This window comes from Schistocerca nitens, chromosome 1 (assembly GCF_023898315.1).
Source record: "Schistocerca nitens isolate TAMUIC-IGC-003100 chromosome 1, iqSchNite1.1, whole genome shotgun sequence".
In the NCBI taxonomy this organism is placed as follows: domain Eukaryota; kingdom Metazoa; phylum Arthropoda; class Insecta; order Orthoptera; family Acrididae; genus Schistocerca; species Schistocerca nitens.
This window is the reverse complement of record NC_064614.1, coordinates 785,388,037-785,413,648: the sequence shown is the minus strand read 5'-3', so window position 1 is coordinate 785,413,648 and position 25,612 is coordinate 785,388,037. Positions and strand designations below refer to the sequence as shown.

Below are 25,612 nucleotides of genomic sequence, written 5' to 3'. Positions count from 1 at the left end.
TCCCTTAAAACCCACATCCTTTCGTCTTTCCCTCTCCTTCCCTCTTTCCTGACGAAGCAACCGTTGGTTGCGAAAGCGTGAATTTTGTGTGTTTGTTTGTATGTCCATCAACATGCCAACACTTTCGTTTGGTAAGTTACATCATCTTTGTTTTTAGATATATTTTTCCCACGTGGAATGTTTCCCTCTATTATATTCACTGAGGTTTACTGTTACAACCATGAGAGCAGCCACTTCTAGCCATCAGGCAGTATATTACTTCCACCTACACAACTCTTGCAAAATGAGTATGATGGCAAACTTAGAAATTCATGGTTGTAATACAGGTTTACAGGTATCTGGTCTTCCCAAACACAAGTTGCAAATGGAACAGGGAAACAGAAAAATGTAGTGATTACTGAAGTACCCTCCAACACACACCACAAGGTGGCTTGTCGAGTACAGATGTAGAAGTTCAGTCTATCACTTTGGAGTGGTAGAGAATAATGAATAACTGTTGGACAATATATTAACAACACTTCCACAATTTTCCAGCAATTGCTAGAAATTGTGCTGAAATGTGCTTTAGATAAATAACCAGATTTCTGTAAGCCTTTCTTTTCCTCTTTCATTAATTGCATTTTGCTTTTTCAACTGATTGCCCTATTTTATGTAAAGGTATGTTCAAATTTTAACAAAGAACAATCAACAAAGATTTTTATTGAGAAATATATTTTACTATGATACAATATTTTAAATTATTGGCAAATATATTTAAAATTTAAGGCACTTTTTATTGTACACACAAAACAATAAAATAATTAAAAAGCTAGAAGATGAAAGGTCTCCATTTTCAACCCTTCAGCTGTACAACCCATCTACAATAATCATGGAAACATACAGTGACCTGTATATACAACTAAGTACAAATGGATATTGGCCCCACACAAAAATCAATCTTATATATAACATTTACACTATTTTTACAGTGCAAAACTAAGGCAGTTAGTGATTGTGACTGCTTACAAAAAGGACTTCAATATGCTAATAAATCCTAAAGTATCTCCTGAAAAATGAAATTAAAATGCAAAGTTTTATCACTTCCTTTTTCTCACAAACTAATGCAGTCTGCATCAATCACCAGTGTATAGACTGCCAGAATAATTATGTCTTTCTTCAAATTGATACCCAAGTACAGGGGAATGCATTACACCGACAAATTTACCTGCTCAAAGAATATATTTGTGGGTGCCATGGGCTTCTACATACCAAGGCAGTGTGCAGTAAATTATTTCAAGTGTGTTTACATCTTATAGGCTACAGTACAGTGGTAAGCAGTTATCTCCCATTGGCCTAAGGACTAGCTCGTCCACAATTTAAAGTCGAATATGAAACTCTGTGAAACTTAAGATTTTTTTGTAAGTACAATGCAGTCACTATTTATTAAAGCTGTAAAATAACATTTCGACAACTGCAATTTTGGATCTCTGAGCTGAGCCAACAAGTCATCAATGGGCTGAGGGTGCAAATGGGGCAAAAACCTAATGAATGCAAATAAATGAACACTGAACCAAGATAGAAGCTGGTTACATAACACACTGTATTTCACAAGTGTTTGAAATCATCAGATACAGATATTCAGTTCCAAAGCCAAAATAAGCTGTCTTTCTGGTTTTGCACCCTGGAAGGTGAGATATAAGGCCAGGAAACAGAAATAAAGAAGGAAAAACAAATCAACTGCAAAACAAAATTGAAATATGTCAAATAAGAATTTAAAACAAAATCATTACAGTGGTGGGACAGAAAACGATACCAAGGAAACCACACACAACTATATATACAAATAGTCCTGGCCAGCAAAGCAATCATCTGAAGATTACACATAAATGAGAAGCAGTGAGAAAGTTATCTGTAATTTTATTGCAGGACAGAAATTAAATGTAGTTACAAGTGAATAATCACAAGAGTGAGATGGATACAAAAGATAGGAGGATGAGATAACAGAACTCAAAAAGAAAATTAATGGAATTAATGAGCACATGAAAGGAAGTGCAAAGGTATATATAGACACAAAAACAGATGAGGGAGATCACATCATACAGATTGAAACAAGGATGAGAAAATTAGCCTTTTCTGTGTGTGTGTGTGGTGGGGGGGGGGGGATGAGATATAAAGATCTGTAAGTATGTAACTGCACTGATGTTGGTAGGGGAAGTGAGGAGCAGGAGGGGGGAGGGAGAGTAAGTTGGGTTCTTGTAAACCTAACTTAAACAGATGAGTTACATCAACCAACTACTTTGTTAATGGTCATGTCCACAATAGGGATCAATTTTTTATACTGTGATTAATTGCTTTTGCTCCTAGCACTTTGATATGCGTCCATAATTTTCCATTCACATATGAAAAGTATGAAAACCTATTTCTATTTACAAAATTTAAACAAAAGGTTGTGAGAAAGCTAAACAAAGTTATTTGTTTTTTGAAATAATAATACAGATACCTACATAACTCATAGCTAATGAAGTCTATCGAACAAACAAGAAGCAGTGATCTTTAATGGAAGCCACTAAGAAGTAACAGTTTTACAGTCATTAAAAGGATTTGTATATTACAAAACATTTCCTATAGCATTGACCTGCAATGCTTACCAACTGGAACTTCTTTACCAACAAAGACAAGCATATTCCATTAAGAAAATGTTTATAGCATATTAGAAAGATTATGCAGAACACAAAAAGCAATTTAATGAGATCTTATCACAATGAACAACAATTGCACAATTAAATATAATTAGTGTTATCCATTTAATACAATTAAAAAAGAGGCTAAAAGACCTTAAAGTGTCTAACTAGAAAATGAACAAAGTTGTCACAAGCAGTTGAAATGATATTAAGCATTAGTAATGCGGAAGCATCTCTATCACATTCAACGAAACAGTTTCAAAAACCAGAGGTTGCCTTCTTTATATTATTCCTCTCAGACTTTATACTTAATTAAACTGAAAGAATAAAAACCCATAGTTAAGAGAAAAGTACAGCCATTAGTCAGTTCTGGGTTATTCCAAAATGCAACTTAAGACCTGTAAGCACAATAGCTTCCAAAAATTAAGCACAATCTTTCAGGATTCATATAATTTTCTTTATCAGAATACTCATGTATTACAGGTAACAAATGATGAAATAACTTTACACACACAGACAAAGCACGATCACAAAATGCCTAAAACTCACATCTTTACCTTAATGAAACCAACATATACGTACAAACACTACCTTACTCTTTCTGATAATTAACTGAAACTCTTATTGAACAAGTCAACATTTGTGCCGTAAAATGCTACTAAACTAACTTTATTAACTGAGCCAAAAAATAAAAAACGAGTATAAAAAGGATTAAAAATAAGATAGGTAACACTCACCAGCAAATATGTGAAGGCATAGGCACACTTGAAGAGACTGAAAATTGTATTAGCTTTACCTAATACAAAGAAAAGAGCTCAGACTTTAAAGCTGCTATGATTTTCTGTCCTTTCACATAAGCATATGTGCCACAATCATTTAACTGCAGGTAAATGGCTATTATCCTCATACTTAGTTTAATGTTTCAATACTGGAATATCCATTATGCTTACAGGTCTCCTTGAACAGGAGGCGGCACATCTGTTAGTGTCTAACTATCTGCTGCAAATCTATCAATTAAAAAAAATCAAAAACAAACAAGAAACCTACAGGGAATGGGAAAGATGTACTGGTAACTAATGTCACATTCTTGTGTTTAATATCTATGCTAATTCAATGTTGGCAACTGTTTCCGGCAAATATATATCAGATTAAAATTTATAGTAAACCTGGTAGGTAAGTAAATCGCTCTAAAGAACTGTACTTGTCATTGCTGTAAAGGAACTTTAAGCAGATTTCACATGAAACATTTGCATACATGCTTAATCACTTTAAAGACATATAATTAAATGCAATTTGTACAGGAAAAAGTGACAAATATCACCAAAGTTACAGAGTAAAAGAAAAGAAAAACCAACAACATATTTCTTTAATAAAAATATCTCTTTGGAGCTCTGTTAAAGCTGCTTATGAAAGACTGGCAAATCCTCCATGACATATTCTTCTCTGTCTTTCTTTACACTGATAATGTCCGTAAGAATAACTCTGAATTTATACTGTAACAAATTACTGCACTTTCCAAGGAGACGGAAAAAATAAAAACATAAATAAACTACAGGATTATGACATGACAAAAATTGCAAACTATAAATTTTTTCACTATAAAAAAGAAAACAGACTGAACACAAATGTTTTTTGGACTTTTAATGATAATCAGAAGTATAATCCAACACACAGAGAGTTTATAGTATCACAAAATTTGAATTACGAATTAACTGGTGTGCAAGGACTACCCCTACAGTACTGAAACTAAGGGAGACAAATGGACCTGCAATGAACACTGACAAAGTAATGAATTATGCTTACATTTGTGATCCTTGCAAAAAGCAATGACATAATTTACACCCAAAAATAAAATCTTTCTTTCAGTTAAAGAAATCAGGTACTGTACCATATAATTTATTAAATCAACAACATATTATCTATTGTGATTACATGAAAACTTATGTTGAATGCATAGGATTGACTAACAGCAAATTCAGATAGTGTGATATCAAAATACTGAAAGTACATGTGAACACTTATACTTTGTTTTAAGAATTAGAGTATACAAAATATAAAGTAAATGCACCACATCTGTTTCATATACAATTAATTTCCCACCACAAACACTTTCTTCTAGAGGCTCTGCACAAAATACTGTCACAAAAAGGTTAAAATAGTGATATGTACTGTTCCCAAAAAATACGTAACGTACTGGCAATACGTGTTAGCTTACTATAGGAACGATTATGGACTGCCAATGCCTCAAGACATTTAAATTTCCTATTTAGGTTAATTATATTTAGATGCCCAGCAGAAACAGCCAAACATGCATGAAAATAACTAATTATTTTACATACTGTAAGTACATATCTAAAGTTTATCTTTTGGATCTTAGAACAATGAGCAATAATTTCAAACCTAACAGTGTATTGTAAGATTTAGAAAGCAACAACACTGCATTAACAGTTACTAGGAGCCATGGCTAATATGCCAAAACAGGTACTATCCAATTCAAGTGAGTTTTAAACACTACAAACATAAGCCCACTGTGTTAATGGAACTATCAATATGAGAAGTTTCATTTAAGCTGAAGTATAAAACAGCATTCTGTATCAGCCTCCAATGTGCTTCAACAGATGAAATAGCTTCTTTTTTTTACACACAAAAATATTGCATCACAAAGAGAGTAACTATTTAAAGCTCACACACACTGTACATTCAATACAAACGACCAGCAATGACTCCCGCCATTGCATGTACTGTCAAAACGTAAGTTCACAGCTGACAGACAAATAAATAACGCATTTTATACTACAAACAACACACTCAGGTCTCATCATTATCAAATCCATTATGCAAGTGGCTTGAATCAGTACTCTTGATTTCAAACACTTGGCTCATTCCTAGAATACTTCCTGAATTACTTCCAAAATATACAAGACGATGAAGACCTGTTGTCCTTAGAGTGCAGACTGGGAATGTTATTTTCTTCACCTGGGAACCATCATCAGATCTCACAGCTACAGTCATTCTAGGAGCATATGAGTAACAGATGTAGTCATCGAGGCTTGTAAAACCATCCTAGAAAGTTCAGTTTTAAATCAGCAATTGAGGAAATCAAAAACAGTTTTTTAAACACGAAATTACTTAAGAAAATAAGCTCCGATGAGGAAAAACATTCATGGCATACCTGGAAACAATGGTAAAATTTGCATCATGAAAAAAGAAAAAAGTTGTCAGTGAATACCAACTAGCTTACTATAACAAACTTATACGTATCACAGTGCACCAGAGGCGCACAACTATCTATAAGCAAACTTGCTGTCCAATGATTTGCAGAATATCAGACATATCACAAGATGTACAATTATGATTAAGATATGTTAACTTTTTCTTGTTCTCTAAACCTCCCAGACTATTCTCACAACCTGCGATAAAACATTTGAGATGGAAATTACATATTATCATTCCTTCTATAAAGCAGTAATTTTGGTACAAGTTAATTTTAATGAAATGTCTTTCAAGCTGTAATCATTGGTGATTACCAAGGTAGGAGTGACCATTAGAGGGGCTCCTCGGTTTGAAGAAGGATGTCAGGAGTGCAGTGATACCTTCCTTAGATGTAATTGCAGCTAGGACCGCCCAGTTAATGGTAACTGGTAAAATGAACATAGAGTTGCTATAGAAAATAGTGCCTGTTTTCTGCTAGGAAAAGTTTTTAAACAGCAGTTAGCACGGTCACTCAGCCTCATTTTTGTCAATGTCCTGAAGCAGTCAACATGAAGTGCCCAAATAGGCAGTGTCCATCTCAGAGGGCCCTGTGGTAGGTGTCACACTGGCAAAAGTCTGGCTCTAAGGCCTCAAGCACATTTAACAGCTGTGACACCTTTGAAAATTGAGAATGATGTTTACTATTTGTGAGAAACAAATGATCAACCTGACTGGAAGACACCTAGCTCACACTTGTCTCAACCTTATAATGGCTTCTTTGATAACATTTTGTGACATTTTTAACTCATGCTTGATAATGTATGAAATCTGATACTGTATGCTAATGCACCTTTTCCTTCCATTTCAGTTCTTAATATTCATTTTCCTGTTTGTACATTTTAAGTGCAGACTACATTAATTGAAATGAGTAAAATTTCAGACTCTCCCACTGTTATGATTGTGGTCCAGCCCTTCCTCTACACCTACATCCCCAAGGTAAGCTTGGATTAACTGATGTTCACATCTGTATGTAGGATAGAGTTGGGTGCTTTTAAGGCCACACTGTATGGCAACACCTTCTTCGGGTTCCACTTATTACAGGAACTGGTGGGAAAGTGAGGTGTACCACCACAAACCCGATGTGTGTGTGTGTGTGTGTGTGTGTGTGTGTGTGTGTTTTTTTTTGGGGGGGGGGGGGCACGTACACATTTACTGTAACTTGACAAGTTATTTGTTCCGAAAACTAGCAAGTTTTCTCCCTGTTTTGTGTGTTTCTGTCAAAAACTCAAAGCTTTTGCTATTCAGTGAGTGGTTTCCTTCACTCCACTATCATTTACATTCAGCTAGCACTCTCCTGCTATATTTTACATAGATAGTTCATTCCCCAAATAGCACTTTATACATTTATTTTTAATTAGCTATATGTAACCCGCCTGGGAAGTGTTGTTTCTGCTGCTAAATTAACCAGTTTTTATACTAATTTTATGCATGACAACTTGTTATATGTTTTATGTTTGTCTGCCATATGCTGGTGGCTATACAGCTTGGTGGCTCGTCTTCACGCACATCAAGCACCACTTGACAATTACACAATGGCCAATAATGTAACAAACAATAATTACAGTCAATGGCAAGAACGTCATTATTTCAGAAATTTTGTACAACTGTTATCTGTCCAAAAGAATGCAAAGATATTCTTTGGATGCCCTTCAGTTTGCTGCTACCTCATTATTTCTTCTTCTTCTTCGTCTATTTGCGCCAATAGGGGAAAATATCCTACACTTATTGTCACTTCTGCAAATCTTATCCCATCTGGACCGTTGTGTGGCTCAGTAAGCCTCAAATAAGGACCACTCCTTACGGGTTTCATACTCAATATATTTGATTCCACTTACCTAACATCAAAAATTTAATATTGTCAATTATTATCCCAATTACTTCTCAAATCTGGAGCATGCATCAGTTGATGCACCTGTTCTGAAATTTTCCCTACGCACTTGGTGAGTGTTGTACTACTACTACTACTACTACTACTACTACAAGTGAGCCAAAATTGATCATTTCTATGAGAAGGAAAACAGTTACAGCTTCAAAACACAGATCAGTTTTAAGCTTTTCCAGCAGAGTAACTGAATTCTGGACGTCTTTTAACACTGTTATTCAACTATGTCAGAGCAGGATCCTGGTTGCCAATGACAATAATTTTCATGAAACACACTTGTTGACTGACTATCTATTCCTAGTCTCTTAATAAATTCTTGCTCTTCATTACAGCAGTAACTGAGCACCTCCCAATTCTCTCCAAAAAATTTTCTGTGGTCACCAAAACAACTGTAGATTTGGTAAACAATTTATTTATTAAAAGAACTCACTTCTTGGCCTCTGTGAATGTGTTCATAGCTATATATAGTGGTTATGTGAAACCTTGGGAAAAGTCTATCCTATTATGATAGTTGGACTGAAATTTGAACCTGTTGCTTTCCAATATTGTTACGCCAAGTTTAGTGGTGATCTGCATTTATCAAACACATGACATGCTGTATTTAGCATAGTTGTTGCAGTCTTCAGTCAGAACACTGGTTTTATGCAACTTCCCACACTTTTGTATCCAATGCAAGTCTTTTCATCTTTGTGTAACTAGTGGAACCTACACCCACTTGAACCTGGTAATCATAGCCAAGCACTGGGGGCCCTCTACATTTTTACCCTCCAGACTACTCTCCATTACCAAATTAACTACTCCATGATCTCTAGATGTGTCTTGTCAACCTAATCCTGAGCTAAGAGGCTTCCAGACAACAAGAAATTTTGAGGAGAATTTCACTTCTTTCAGTGCCCAAAGCTCTTCATGTTGTTAAAAAGTCATTGATTCCTCTCCTTGAATCATGTAATATTGATCCTGCATCAACAAAAACTGGTTTTCAATGACAAAATTTAGCTCTTAGCAAATGGTCCAAAAGAGACGTTAATTTCTGCTGTGAAATGCTACAACACAGAAATGCAAATGCGGAAGTGGAAAGAATTTTTGGCCAGATGAACATTATTAAAACTAAAGCGAAAAATAAAATCAAATCTGAAATGATGAATTCACATTTGTTGATTCGAGTAGGAACCTGAAGGAAGAAACAATATTGCCAAAATAATGAACCACCAACAGAAGTGCTGACGCAGGTAGGAACTTACAACTTTGTGACATGGGCAGCCACAGCCACTGAAATTCATGGTGACTTGAAACTGAATGAAACTGCAGACAGCTGTTAACTGACGGTTTATTGACCCACCCAGTTTCGCTGCGTTAAAGCAGCGTATTCGTGTGTAAGTGGTGTCACAAATTAGCACGTGGAGATGCTCCCAACGTTCGTAGTCAAGAGAATCCACTAGTGCTTTACCCTTATGACTACTGACTACAGGTGCCGCATCCCCTGCACTATTCACCCCACTGTTTCACCGATTTTTATTCGTTGAGCACTTCCCCTCTTCATGGGGTTCGATTCTCCGACTACGAGCATTGGGTTGTCTTCATGTGCTAATTTATGTGACACCACTTACACCTGAAGATGTTACGACCTGATAGGAACTGTTAATGACATGTAAAGCCTCTGAGCATAATTTATTTGCTACTACCTCTGCCTCTGGTGTTGAACCTTCTGTCGAGGACAACGTTGATAATCCAGAGCTCTTCATATTCTCTTAGGTAAGTTTGCTGTGCCACATTTCATAATATTGTTCTAGCTTTAAACAAAGGGATAAATTTAATTGTCTCATACTTTTGGTAACTGAACATACTCAGTGCTCACAAAATAACAATCTACTGGTTTTGTTAAAGGCACAATAAAAAATGTAGTGGTTTATATTGGTTTGAATAAGTTATTTCAGTGGGAAATCTCATTTCACTGAGCACTCAATCCTCTCCGCATGTCCTACAGAGGACAGCATGAAGTAATATTTAGTGTAAATGATGTGATGTAATATCAATCATCAGGTTTGTTTGGTTTTGAATTCTTTTTAAACTAGCTTTCTTCGCACACATGCTGATGTTGCCATGAATTTCACACTTTTATACCGAGTTATTCACCTAAAATCAGTAAATAATCTTTTAATGGGTTGAACTACTCATCAATACAAACAACTTTTACTGTGGAATGAACTTCAAATTCACAAAAAATCAGCTGTTTCATACATTTTGGTCGAGTAGGTTAGTTTGTATGTAACTTTTACAGGGACTAGCCGATTTAAAGTTTGTCCCATAAAAAAAAAATATCATCATATTTGTGAGTTTTATTTTAAACCCTTAAATGATTATTTGCCTTCTTAAATAAACCTGTGATATAGTTCTGATGAGTTATTCTAGTTGTTAAGTTGTTGATTTGCTTGTATACGATTTTCTGATTTGTGTACAAGTTGTAGTTTTTGTTTGCTGTTGTTACAGAGCCAGAACCAGTGTCAGTGGAAGTGGCTAGTACACTGACTACCTGCGCTGCAAATCCTTCTGATATTTCTTATGTGGTAGGAAAAGTACTCAGTGATGAGGGAAAGTATAAACATCTGATGGAGTCTTCAGAACAATGTCATAATTATGCATATTCGGAGCAGCAGAGGGTGGACAAAAAAGAAAGTTTCGTTCTTACAGGCTAAAGAAATACTCTTGGCTAATCTATAGCCAACAACGGAACAGTGCATATTATTTGCCTTGCATACTATTTTCTTGAGCAGATAATGGAGGAAAGCATTCTGTGGCTCTAAGATCTTTAGTCACTCGTCCGCTTTGCAAATACAAAAAAGCACTATAAAGTTTCAGAAACCATTCCGCCACAGATTATCACAAAATGGCAGTTTTAAAAAGCACACATTTCAAAAGTTCATATGAAAACCCTGAAAAAGCTGTAAATAATTTAATCAAAATTGAGAAACTGAAAATTATTAAATCAAACAAAGAGCGGCTGATTCCTACAGTGAAGACGATCATATTATGTGATCGAGAAAACATACCGTTAAGAGGCCACCGAGATGATGGTACACTGAGTGATGAAATCAGCCAAGGAAAATTTCGAGCACTTTTAAAATTTCACATTGATTCAGGTGATTCATCCCTCCAGAAACATTTAGAGACTGTCCCAAAAAAAATGCTACGTATCTGAGCAAAACCACTCAGAATCAGCTGATCGATTTTTGCCATTCTGTCATTATGAAAAAGGTACACGACAATGTCAAAGAAGCAAAATATTATGCTTTCCTTGGTGACGGAACAACAGATGCCAGTGGTACAGAACAACTCAGTTGTTGTACCAGATATCTGAATTTACAAAAAAGCACAATACATGAGGACTTCATATGCTTTCTATCTGCAACTGATATGACTGCTGCTTCATTAAGCGATCGAATCATTCAAGAATTAAATCAAGTCAGCCTACAAGTTAAGAATTTGAGTGGTCAAGTTTATGATGGAAGTGCCAACATGTCTGGAAAGTTCAGTGGTGTACAATCCCGAATAAAGCAGCTCCAACCACTATTAACTTACACGCATTGTGCAGCACATAAACTAAACCTAGCTATTGTGAGGGCCTGCAGATTGCCTAGTATTCACAATATGATGCGATTTGTAAGTTGTGTTACCAATATTGTGAGAGTGTCAGCAAAAAGGTTGATACTCATCAAGCGAGCTATCCTTGAAAAACACCCAGAGGCGAAAAGAGTTAAGAAACAAAGTCTTAGCGACAGGCTGGCTTGAAAGGCATTTGCACTCCTTCAATTCAAAGAGCTCTTTGACTATTGTACAGTTCCTTGAAGAAATGGACAGAACTTCTCCGTCATTGGAAAGTGCAAGTCTTCTGGCTTCTATTCAATGATATGACTGTCTTAACTTTGACAGTAGCCGCCACTGTATTTGAAATTACTGTTTCGTTTTCATGGCAACTTCAGGCTGTTGCATTAGATCTCAACCTTTGCTATGAGACGGTAGAAACTGTAATAAGAACACACTGGAACGATACGGAGAAACGAAATATGAAGAAATTTTCCAAGAAGAAAACCTTTGGACATCCCAGTGCAGGCACCCAGAATCGCCAAATGTTCTGCTCATTGCTCAAATATAGAAGCACCTGATGCTAAGGAGTACTACATGTAAAATAAACCTTTAATACATACACGTGCTTTTTGCTTGATGCAGCATTTCTTTCTTTTCTGTTCTTTCGAGTTCGAGAATAATGTAATGTTGTGTTTTGTGTGTAAAAGTCAACATGGTAATAAACAGTAGGGCTGTAGGTCCAGTTGGGAGGTTTGAAGGAGGAGGGGGCGGGGAAAAGGAGAGCAATATAGGAAGGGAAAAGGATTGGTGGATGCTTTGGTGGAATAGAGGGCTGTGTAGTCTGGTAGTGGGTGGGTGGAATAGAAGTCTGTATAGCTCTGGAGTGGGAGCAGGAAAGGGGATAGGTAGGCGAAGGACAGGTACTAGTGAAGGCCGGGGGGGTTACAGAAATGTAGGATATACCGCAGTGAGAGGTCCTAGCAGAACAATTCTGAAAAGCTGGTGTTGGTAGGAAGGATCCATACGGCACAGGCTGTGAAGAAGTCACTGTGCAGCATGTTCAGCAACTGGGTGGTCCAGCTGTGTTTTAGCCGCAGTTTGATGGTGGACAGATTGCTTGTTGGTTGTCACGCCCACATAGAAAGCAGCACAGTGGTTGCAACTTAGTTTGTAGATCACATGCCTGCTTTTACAGGTAATCCTGCCATTGGCAGGATAAGAGATGCCTGTGAGTGCAATGGAGTAGGTGGTGGTGGGAGGATGTATGGGACAGATCTTGCATCTAGGACTATTGTAGGGATATGAGCCATGAGGCTAGGAGCTGGGAGCAGGGATGGAAAATTTATGGACAAGGGTATTGCGTAGGTTTAGTGGGTGGTGGAAGACCTCTGTATAAGGCGTGGGAAGGTTAGTGGGTAGAACATTTCTCATTTCAGAGCACAATAAGAGGTAGTTTTAATCCTGGTGGAAAATGTGATTCAGTGGCTTCAGTCCTGGATGGTACTGCGTCGTGATGGAAGTGCTCCTTTGTGGCTGGATTTTGGGTATATGGGAGGTGTTGGGTAAGCAGAGAAACAAGGCATGAGAGACATGTTTCTGTACAATGTTGGGAGGACAATTTCAGTTTGTGAAGCCTCAGTAGATCCTTGGTATAATTGGAGAGGAACTGCTCATCACAACAGATCGACAACAACAGATGGCTAGGCTATAGGGACGGGACTTCTTGGGATGGAATCAGTGGCAGCTGTCAAAGTAGAGAAATTGCTGGTGTTTGGTGATTTTGATATGGATGGAGGTACAGATGTAGCCATCCTTGAGGTAGAGGTCAACATTGAGTAATGTGGTTTGTTGGGTTGAGGAGGACTGGGTAAAGAGAAAGGGGTAGAAGGTGTTGGGATTCTAGAGGAAAGTGGATAGGGTGTCCTCAACCATGGTAAACCTGGTGAGGCACCTATTCATGAGTCTTCCTGAGGAATCCTTCCTAACCATCCAGAATTCGAAACCACCTCACCTGGTTCAGATGTTTGTGATCTGCACCAACAGTGAGGACAACCTATCCACATCCATCCAGAACACCAACACCTTGTGCCCCCAACAAGACACCTTACTCGATGTTGACCTCTATGTCAAGGAGGGCTACATCAGTACCTCTGTCCATATAAAACCTACGAACCACCAGCAATACCTACACTTCGACAGCTGCAACACAGTCCAGCTGCTTCCATACAGCCTAGCCACCAGTTATCATATCTGTAGTGATGAGCAGTCCATCTCCAAATATACCGAAGGTCTGACTGAGGCTTTCACGAACTAGAATTAGTGACCTAACCTCTAGCAGAAAAACATCTCCCGTGCCTTGTCCTTCTAGTCACCTACCATCTCCCACATACCCACCGTCTGGCCACAAAGGAGCAATTGCCTTGTGGCTCAGTACCACTTGGGACTGGAGCAACTGAATCACTTTCTCTGTCAGGGTTTCAACTACCTCTCATCATGCCCTGAAATGAGGAAGACCCTACCTACTATCCTCTCCGTCCATCCCACAGTGGTATTCTGCCACCCATTGAACCTACACAATATCCTTGCCCATCACTGCTCCCACCACCTTTCCTCAATGGCTCATATCGCTGCAACAAACCTGGTTGCATGACCACTCAAAACATCCTTCCACCAACACCTATGGCAGTCTTGTCATAGGCACCTCCTATTCCATCAAACACAGGTCTACCTCTGAAAGCAGTCGTATGATCTACAAACTAAGCTGCATTCTGTATGGGCATGACAACTAAAAATCTGTGTCCTCTGAGTCTCTTGTAGTGACATGCCTGAATAAAATCTTCTCAGTTTTCATGCCGCGTGAATTCGAATAAAAGTCTTCAGCTCCCAACAGTCATCTAAAACTTGAGATTTTTATTCGAACTGATGTGGCTTGAAAACTGAGAAGATTTAATTCAACCAACAACATATCTGTCCACTGACATGCTGTGGCCAAGAGATAGATGGAGCACAGAGCTGCTGCAGATGCTGACCAGCACAACGTCCTTCAATTCAATGACTTCTTCACAGCTTACACCATCTGGATGCTTCCTACCAACACTAGCTTGTCTGAACTGCACAAGGAGGAACTCTCAATGCAATATGAGGGGGTACCCAAAAGAAACCAAACCAATTTTTTTAAACTTATTTAGTCACATTATAAGCATAAACCTTCAACCTCTTCACAGTATTCTCCACTTGCATTTGTACAAGTGTCTAATCTCTTATTCCACTTTTCAAAACATTGTTTAAACTCATCTTTAATGATGCTTAATAGTGCCTCCATTGTTTTTTTCTTAACCTCAGCAACATAAGCAAAATGCTTTCCTTTCACGTCTCTTCATTCTGGTAAACAAAAAGAAGTGACATGGAGTAAAGATGGGTAATAACAGGGTTGAGGAACAAGGGTCATCCCATTTTCAGTCAAGAATTGTGGTACAGATGGGCCTGTGCAAGCAGAGGCATTATGATGGAAAAACTCATCATACAACTGCCACAAACCAAGCCATTTCCGCTGCACTCTGTTGTGCAATATTTTCAAAACTTCCAAGCAGAAAGTCTTGTTAATTCTCTGACCCTGCGGAATAAATTCTGAATAGAGAACTCCTCACATTGGGAAAAACAAATCAGCCTTCTTTCAATGTTTGATTTCACCTGAGCTTTCTTGGGTGAAGCAAACTTAAGACTACTGCTGGCTTGACTGTTGCTTTCATTCAGGATCGTAACCATGGCACCAAGTTTCATCACATATGATAATTTTTGTTTGGATCAGTTTGGGACTCTTCTTTCAAAGCACAGCATGCTTCCATGTGACCTAGTTTTTATTCTGTCAGCAGTCTTGGCACAAATTTGGCAACCACTCTTTTCATTCCCAAATCTTCTATCACAACTCACTACACTGAACTCCAGATCGCCACTGAAAGCTCCACAATTTCTTCAATGGTCCGTCATCAATCTTCATTGATGATTGCATGAAGGTTTTCAACACTTTCACAGGTTTGAGCCATGGAACGGCACCAGAATGAGGTTTGTCATCAATTGACATTTCACTGTTTTTAAAATTGGAAAATCATTCAAACACTTAAGTTTCCTCCATAACGCAGTCCTCGTACGCTGTTTTTAACATTTCAAGAGTTTCTGTTCCGCTTTTTCCAAGCAAAAAGCAGAATTCCACTGCCGCATGCTGTTCACAGAAAGCAGCCATTGCAAAAACGACAATCACACAGAACAGTTGTCACTATAAACTCTGGCGAAACTAGTCTTGACCTTCAGCAATGGCACTTGGCTTACTGGGTCTGGAATGTTCACTCTATGCACTCCTGGAAGCAAAATGCAGTCCTACAAAAGCTATGCCACCAAAAAGAAATTCGATTTCTTTTGGGTACCCCCTTGTACATCCTATGTTCCCATAACCCCCAGCATTCAGCCTTTCCTAGTTCCTGTTCTTCACCTATCCACCTCTCCCTGCTCCCATTCCAGCACTACATAGCCTTTTCTCCACCATAGCACCCACCAGTACGCCCCCCGCCCCATCTCCCAACAAACCTCCTGAGTGCAACTACCAGTCCTTCCCTGTCTCCATCATGTCCCTGCAGGCTCTCAAAAGCAGCACTACACCTTCCCCTACCCCAACCATGCTATCCCTTCCCTTCAGGCGCTACCCAGCCTCCACATCACACCTACCATCCGTACAGACTATCTCCTACAAGGCTCTGCCGCAGTCTGTGGTACGACCTCAGCAGCCGGAGACAGTCATCGTGTGTGTGAGTTGAGCTCATGTGATTGTGTTGTCTTTTCGAATTCTGAACAAGGCCTTTTGGATGAAAGCTTAAATTTATAGCAGTTTTTTCATTGTGCTTGTCTACAACCCAAAGTCTCCTCTGTAAGGTGAATCGTAATGTATCCTCTTGGTAATACTGTCATTATTCCATCCTGGACTTTCAATTGCTTATAAAATGGGATTGACAAAAAGTGCAAAATCGCTAAGCAGGAATGACTAGAGGACAAATGAAAGTATATAGAAGCATGTATAACTAGGGGAAAACTCAATAATACCTACAGTAAAATAAAAGAGGCCTTTTGAAAAAAGAAGTAGCTATACGAATATCAAAAGCTTAGATGGAAAACCAGTACTAAGCAAAGAAGGGAAATCTGGGAGGGGCTACACATGGAAAATGAACTTAAAGGCAATGTTATAGAAAAATGAGAGGAATTTCCCTCAATTTCTCAATGAAGTGTAGAGAGTTTTTAATATGACTCATATATACCTTACATAGGCAAAACAGAGTCATATTAAAAACTCTCTACACTTCATTGAGAAATTGAGGGAAATTACTGTCGGTCCTAATGACATCCTTGTCAGTTTTGATATAGTGTCTTTGTTCACAGTGGTTCCAGTTGATGAAGCTCTCTCCTATATAGCCAATATGTTCCCTATTGATATAGTAGCCTTGTTCCAACAATGTCTATCCTCGACCTATTTTCAGTACAATGGTGAATTTTATGAACAGATCGATGGGTTAGCCATGGGAAGCCCCCTAAGTCCCGCAATTGCGAATTTATTCATGGAATATTTTGAACATCAAGCACTGCAGTCGGCCAAAAAAAGCCCCTCGAAGTGGTATTGGTATGTGGATGATACCTTTGTAATATGGAATCATGAGGAAGAAGACTTGAATGATTTCCTGGTACTACACTTAAATAGCATCAACTCAAAGATTAAATTTACTATGGAGAAGGAGAAGAATGGACAACTTAACTTCTTGGATGTATCAGTTATCAAACGGGCGGATGGGACCTTAGGCCATAAGGTCTACAGGAAAGGTACACATACTGATCGCTACCTCCATAAGAACTCAAACCACCACCCTAGGCAAAAGGGTGGGTCATAAAAACACTAGTGGATAGGGCCAATAATATTTGTGAACCAGGCTACTTACAAGAAGAACTAAATCATTTACGAATGGCCTTTGCGAAAAATGGTTATACGAAAAACGAGATTAACCGAGCACTTCATCCAAATAGAAAAATGCCTAAAGATAGGAGACAGCAACAACCATCAGCTGGAAAAGTATTTCTTCCGTTCATCCATAATATCACGGATCGCATTGGGAAAGTACTAGCCAAGTTTCAGGTAGAGACCATTTTTAGACCTACTAAGAAAATTAGTGAATGCCTAAGATCAACAAAAGATGCTCGTCAACCCCTAGCCACCCCATGGGTATATAAAATTCCGTGTAGTTGTGGCAGGGTTTACATAGGAACTACAAAACGAAGCATCAATACACGGTTGACGGAGCACAAAAGAAACTGTCGCTTGGGACATATCGACAAATCGGCAGTAGCGGAACATGTTTTTAAGGATGGAGATCACGAAATAAAATTTGGTGAAACAAGCGTGCTAGCGAGGACGTTGCACTATTATACACGTATGTATAGAGAGGCAATTGAAATCCACAAACATCAATACAATTTTAATCGTAAAGAAGAAGGATTAAAATTGGATAAGATATGGCGGTCGACATTGCATCAATCACGTGACAATCGATTGCCTGCAATTGAGAGAACAGACGATAGCCAGAGATAGCTGCACACCGACGCCATGTGACGTGTGGTGGCGCCTCCTACGATATCCATATAAGCGGCGGCCCCAGCTCCTAGCAGCCAGTTGTTGACTCACCTCGGAAGATGTTCTCCGTAGTTGAGAACGAAACGTCAGGGAGAAGAAGTTCTACAGATCGACCACGGCAATTTAGCCCGGAAGTGTTTACTGACAAGTTTCTAAGTTAAAACAATCATTTATCTGGCACTTCAAATTTGATTTCAAAACTCTTGGCTCTCAAAACATGAGTGAAATTGTTCAGACCTCAAGCAGACATTACGCAATAACAATGCCCAAGCCCACAAATAACAGCTAATTCTTCTCTCCCAGGAAAAACTGCTTGTTTCAACTGCTAACTACTCTTCTAGCATCCAACTAATATAAGGCTTAGAGCCTGTAATGTCACATGGCACTTAATACAGCACTTTTTCTGTATTTAAGACAAGTGATAGCTATTTAAAGTTACTAATTACACAAAATAATATTTCACCTTATACACTCCAATCCAGTCCCAAAATGCTGGTTCTACACCAGAAGGAACTAAGTATGTAGCAGAATTATCACGTGACGTGCACCAGACACCAATTTCTTCAAATGTCACAAAGCTATCTTCATGATCACTGAAGACCTGCAGCAAAATAATTATATATATATATATATATATATATATATATATATATATATATATATATATATATATATATATATATATATAAAATTGAGGTTAATTCTTGATTTCATCAATTACTGATTTGCACATTATCTATAAAAACTAGATAAGGTATACTATCAACAAATAAAATTCCATTCATATCATCAAAGTTTTTCAAATTATGCAAGGTGTTACAGAAATATTTCTACATCCCTCTATTTCAATGGTACCTCCTGTGGCACAATAATTTAATAGAAAACATTTATTACATACTGGATGGAAGTATAACTGAAATATGCAGAGAGCTACAATAACCCACAACAGAAATAACAGAAAATAATTATGTGGCTGCAGTAACTAGGGTCTAGATGGCCTGAGATAATCAGAAGGTGCCCAACAGTCAAGCTATTGGGGCAAACATTCTAACACACAGTAACACAGAGTAAACATGCTGATACAATGTCAATGTGGCAATAATCAATCAATAAATAAATCTGAGCTTGTGTACAATTCTCTTAACTATTCTGGAAATAATTATTTTGGTAACGAACTAGAACTATCTCCCAGCAGAGACTTTTTAATGACCATACATAAAGAAAAGGAGACTGTACATTACTCTCTTTCTTGTGCTTCTGTCCCACACCAATGCAGGGTCAGCGTGGTTATTAAGGGTTTTAGCATATGCTTCATTTAAAGGATGGCCTGATGCGTTTCCCATTGCTACCCAGTTACCCCCCAGGACAGAATATGTGTGCCCCAACTGTTTGTGCATAGTGTGAATGTGAGCAAAAAGGTATCTAAATATTTACAAACCATGTAAATGAGGCAGGACTTGGGTAAAAGCCCAGTATTCACGTCAGGGGATATGTGGAAATAGATCCAGCATGGCCAGCATACCAACCCTCCTTTTTAATCCACCAGGCAAATACGACGCATGGCTGGTGCACTTCTTTGTCCCGGAAGCAACACTTTAAAATGCACAGCTGTCTGGTTGGGTAAAATAAGATTGGAAAATCGGAAATTAAATATCATTACCTTTTTGCCAATACTGTCCAAGAGTGGAAACATACCAATTACATTTCTCCCTAGCATGCTCCTACCCAGCCAAAATATGCTTACATTTTGGTCACTGGCAATTTGGTCACACGGGTAAGTCACATTCTTGACTGAAGACAAAGCCCCCATAAGGCTTTACACGCTGGCAATTTGACAGCATAACCTGCTAGTCCACGGGACTGGTTGCGCTGATTCAGCTGTGTTTGATCCTTTCACACATGGTGATCTAGCAGCGCAGATGCTGAGGGCGGGAGTAAACAGTTGCCACCTCCCATGGTTTTGCTGTATTTGTCATTTGTTAATGCATTTCCTGTGACATTTTAAAGAACTTTGTGCTTTTTTTTTCTGCTGCAAAAATGACTTAATACTGTGGACAGATGGGTTCCATTGAATGGGCTGCGGACACAGCTGGCATGCTCTGGGAGAAACAGTGCGTTCCACACTGACAGACCACAGGTGTGGCTGCTGTCGAGCCCAGCGCGGAGAAACTCAAACAAGATGCAGAGTGAAGACTTGGAATGTGGCTCGGCGTGACATATTGACAGCCACTATTGAGAACTTGAGAGGCACCGAGTGAAGACTTGGACGCGACTCCGAGAGAAGGAATGCACTGGGACCTAGGAGCTCTAATCGAGGGACCGGTGATTGTGGCTGATGCTTGGCCTGGAGCGATTTCCCATGCAAACTGGCTCCAGTTGTCATTCTTTATAGCTGCCCGGTAGAAGAATACTCCTCCAGCAATTGGTGGACATGTGATCTGCATAACAGGAGTCGGTGCCCGTGATGCCTGCACTAACAGCGGCAAAGCTGACTGTGTGTTACTGTGGTGGCTGCATGATACATGGTTGACAACAAACACATTGTGCTGATGTTGTGATTGCACTATTTATCCTGTACCTTCTGTGATGGTGTTGCCAGTGTCCTGGAGAGGCGGCAGCCCTCAGTACACATCTGTGCTACCTAATAGTGGATCCCAAGAGATACATTAATTTCTTCCAGTATTGCCTATACCTGAAATTTGACCTAATTTGTTGATCTCATAAAAATGTAACTGTGCATGACATGGTGAATGACCACACACACAGAAGTCATTGGAGGTGACCAATGATAAAGTCATGTATCTTAAAAAGTGATATATTGCATGTAAAACTGTGTATGAAAGTTTTGCCTCGGAGCTGACCATAGCAAATGCTGCATTGTAGCCATGAATATTATTGAAATAATTCTTTGATTACTCTTTCATTTTTGGTTATTCAAAGTAAGTACTTGATACAGTACATTGAAAAATAAATTTTGTTTACGGCGGAAAATTAACTTTTCCCTTATAACAACAAAATATGAATACTGTTGTATCACAAAGTAACATCAGACGTCTTGTCAGGGCTCTACCAGTGCCACATCAATGACTATCAGTGTATTGGAACCAAGTAGTGTTGACTCAAGTGCGAATGACTGCTTTGTTGTATTCCATTACTGAGGGTAAATAAAGTACATCTATTCTTGCTGCCTGTGGCACGTAACTCGGCATGCCTCTCTGTCATGACACAAAAGAAATAATACAACCCTAATCCAAATTTGAAGTACTTATTATAAAGTATGTAAAACAATTAAATTAGCCCTGGAAAATCTGTAAAGTAATTCTTTCTTTTTTGTGTTTGTTTAGATTATAAACTCAAGTGCTCAGCATTTAATTCCTGCTAACCTTTGAGTCCTCTTATGCTTCTTTACCTCTGGGAATGACATGTCAATGTGAAAAATGTCGAGCTGCATCATGATTCGGAATCCATCTTTATCTGTAGGTCTCCTGTGATTGGCTGGGTAAGTCAGTCCAAAGATCTGACAAAGCAAAGGTATATTCCTTCCGATAATTTCATGTCTATTAACACACTGGGACATTCAAACCAACCTTTGGTTGGTCGTTAACTTATAGTAAATTACACCACTCAGTTTTGTTTATTGCACTACAATGACGGGTACAGCCAACACAGCACTGTAGGCACACCATGTACTTCACCTTGGGCTCACTGCTTTTTGTAGTAGAACTGTGGGCACAGCTGCAGGTGGCACTTGTGGTGAACTTGTTAAATGAAGTCCACAGTCTGGGCTTAAAGGAATGCAGTCTGCAATTTGTGAGCTCAGTGACAGCACGATTGACATGTATGAAGAAGACACTATGAGAATTTGGTGGTTGTTCGAAAGTATGTGACTTGTGATGAGAGAGAGAGAGAGAGAGAGAGAGAGAGAGAGAGAGAGAGAGAGAGAGAGAGAGAGAGAGAGTGTGTGTGTGTGTGTGTGTGTGTGTGTGTGTGTGTGTGTGGCGCTAACGAGTGCTACACTGTGAGGTTACGAGCGCCCTTACACATGTTAAAAGAAAGAATGTGAATAAAACAGTGAAAATGTTAACTTATGCACTAAGACAATGAAGAAATTCTAAAATGTGCTATACGGGAGATTAAAACATAAGTAAAATGATACAGGAGCTAAAAGAAAGGCACAGGGAAATGTGACTAGTTGACTACTCACAAAAAACATGAGAGTCAGTCACCCTGTGAACACATTAAAACCATTCCCATAAACTCTTGGGAAAAATATTGGATGATTCACAAATCTTTAAAACTCAAACTAGATTCATTTGGACATTAATTAAAACAGAGGGCAGACCTGTTGGCAAATCCACTGTGGCCCACGGGTCGGAAAATGAAACAGTCCGATGAAATTGTGGTGCACATTGAGGGCCTTTCTCCAGGGCAAGAAGCCACGTGTTGTAGGGCTGTGGCCTATGCGAAGATGAGTATGGACGACCTCATCCCATCGACATGGCAGCAAGGAGGTCCACCATGGCTGCGTTGTGGGCTTTACTAGATGGAGCTTACTGGCCGTCGCTTCCACCCATTTATCCTCCCACTGATGCAAGACTTTCGATCTCAACAGTGAGGCTATAGCATGCAGAGAGATGGCACACTGAAACAACTGAGGATCACAACATGCCCTCTTGACTGCTTTCCTTTCGTTCCCCACAAATCCCTTGTGCCCTGGTACCCAACAAAATGACACCCCCTTCCCCAGTCTTCATCGTTGGAGGAGGGCATCCTGGATTACCTGTGGATTACTTTACCTGCCGTGTAAAAATGTTGCAGAGAGTGAAGGGCACTCAGAGAATCGGAGCACACAAGAAATTTAAAACTGGGAGACCATCTCATCTGCTCCAGTATCCACAAGATCGTATATAATTCTGCATCGAACACAGTAAAGTCATGAGGCAATTGGACCTTGAGGACACGGTCTGGGAAAACAACAGAGCAACCACCAGTTTGCTCCCCCCCCCCCCCCCTTTTTCTGTTTAGACCCATGTAATTGTGGTGCTCATATAAAATGTCAGAAAATATCATATTGAAAACATAAGCAGGAGTGCAATCTCTCTTCAGGAAACACACCTTACAGATGAAAACTCACTAGACTATGGTAAGTACCGTATCTTCAAAAGTAAAAAAGACAGACAAATAGGAAGAGATGGCACCCCACTCCTAGGTATGGCATTTGTCATTCACAAGAGCATAGTTGATTCTATTAAAGAAGTCACTCCCATAAATAATAGACTAATGACAATGCGCATACAATCTGCAAACAAAAAATACACACTAATTAATGTACATGCACCCACCAACATTGAAAATAAGAGAGATCTGCAGAAGGTAGAGCAGTTTTGGTCTAAACTCGAGAAGATTATGGCATTAGGCCCCAAAGAAGTCACAAAGATATTACTAGGCAACTTCAATGTCCAGATTGGCAGAGAAAAGGATACCAAAAGACCACAAGTAAAATCCCGGCCCATAAATTCACGAACAACAATGGCATGAGACTCATTGAAGTGTGTCAACAGAACAATCTTAAAATAATGACCACCTCACTGAGGAAACATCCTCAAAAACAGAAGACTTGGAGATCTCCTATACAGTCTCTCAGAGAATATCAGAACGACCACGTGGCCATCACACACCCTTCACAGAAGGAAATTAATGACATGCAAGTCTGAAGAGGAGCCAACAGTGCCTCTGACCACTATCTAGTATAGATGAAAGTGAAATTCACTCTGAAAAGAATCCACCACAAGAAAACTCGTCCTCAAAAATTCGACGCCAAAAAGATCAAAGAAAGCAACATAAAAGAAGAAAGGGAAAAGGAAAATGCAGGCACCTGGCATCAATTCCGTAACAAGATAATCAAGATAGCCAAAGATGATGATGATTGGTTTGTGGGGCTGTCAATTGCACGGTTATCAGCACCCGTACAAATTCCGAACCTTTGCTCAGCCCAATCTCGCCACTTTCAAAATGATGATGACAACACAAACACCCAGTCATCTCGAGGCAGGTGAAAATCTCTGACCCTGCCGGGAATCAAACTCGGGACCCTGTGCTCGGGAAGCGAGAACGCGACTGCGAGACCACGAGCTATGGGCTAGATAGCCAAAGAGGCAGGACCACTGAAGAAGAATACGAAACACCCATAGTGGGACTCCGCATGTGAAGAAGCACTGGAAGAACGAAAGAGTGCTTTCCAGAAATATAACTAAAAAGTCACTGGAGACTCAACAATACCTTCAGACCAGAAAGAAAGCCTAAAAAATTATCAGACAAACAAAGAGGAGGCACATGAAGGACCAGTTGGGCTCTATAGAAAAAGACTTCCGGGATCACAATACTTGAGACTTTTACAGAACGTTCGCAGGGAGGATTCGATATCCCTCAGAACTTATGTTTGCGAAAACCAGATGGCAAACTCACACTGACCAACCAAGGTAATTGTAGAGAACTGGCTCGATATTTCTCAGAGCTACTCAATCGCCAGGAGCCCACATCAAGATGGCCCAAAGAGACTCCCGCACAAGTAAACCCAGAATCTTCTTCACATACCAAAGAAGAAATCCATAAACACATCTTCAGACTCAAGAATAATAGGGCATCTGGAGAAGATGGTATAGTTGCAGAACTATTGAAGAACACAGGCCCAAATACACTTGAGGAGCTCTCACAAATCATCATAGACATATGGAAAACGGAAAAGGTACCGGAAGAAAGGAACTGTGGACTCATCCATCTGTTACACAAGAAAGGTGACAGAACAGATGCCAATAACTGCAGAGAGATTTCTCCCCTTGAAGTCACTTACAAAATTCTATCTGCGTGTCTTCTTCAAAGAACACAACAGCGTGAAAACAAAATTGGTGACTATCAAGCCAGTTTCCGACCAGGGCTTTTTTGTGTTGAACAAATATTCAATTTGAAGATGCTATTGAAAGAGAGCAACCCAAAGCTCTCTGGTCATCTGTATGTTCGTCGACTTCAAGAAGGCACACGATTCGGTGGATCAATAGTCCCTCTTTAACATCTTAGAAAAACAGGGACTTGATTGAAAGACATTAAGACTCATCAAGGAAACATTCACGGGCACAAAGTCAAAAGTGAAATTCATGGGCGAATTGTCAGAGCCCTTTGACATAAAGACCGGTGTGCGACAAGGTGATGGATTGTCATCACTGCTCTTCAACTTTGTTCTGGATAAAGTCATCCAAGATTGGGAGAAATAATTTAAAACCCAGGACCACTGGAAACCCATTCAACTTTGACAACAGAATGAGGACATCAAGGTCAGTTGTTTAGCTTTTGCAGACGACCTAGCAATACTAGCAGCCTGCGGAAATACAGCGATAAAACAGATTGGAGTCCTCAAGGAATGCGCTGAGAAAACTGGACTACAAATTTCATTCAAGAAAACCAAGTTCATTTGCACTAAATTCGACATTCAGGAACTGAACACAAAATATGGGCAGATCAAACAAGTTCCACACTTCAAATACCTCAGTGAGATTATAGAACCAACAGAGTTAGAAA

General features: G+C 39.2%; 1 protein-coding gene across 1 annotated transcript in view; it reads right to left on the bottom strand.

The window, feature by feature from the left end:
• Positions 1 to 679: 679 nt before the first annotated feature.
• Positions 680 to 25,612, bottom strand: part of LOC126261867 (phosphatidylinositol 4,5-bisphosphate 5-phosphatase A-like) — a 76,752-nt gene continuing 51,819 nt past the window's right edge. The window contains exons 8-9 of the mRNA XM_049958575.1: positions 18,504 to 18,641; positions 680 to 5,723 (exon numbers count right to left, since the gene is read on the bottom strand). Of these exons, the coding sequence (XP_049814532.1) occupies positions 5,469 to 5,723; positions 18,504 to 18,641 (393 nt within the window). The 3' untranslated portion in view covers positions 680 to 5,468. The remainder of the gene's footprint in view (positions 5,724 to 18,503; positions 18,642 to 25,612) is intronic.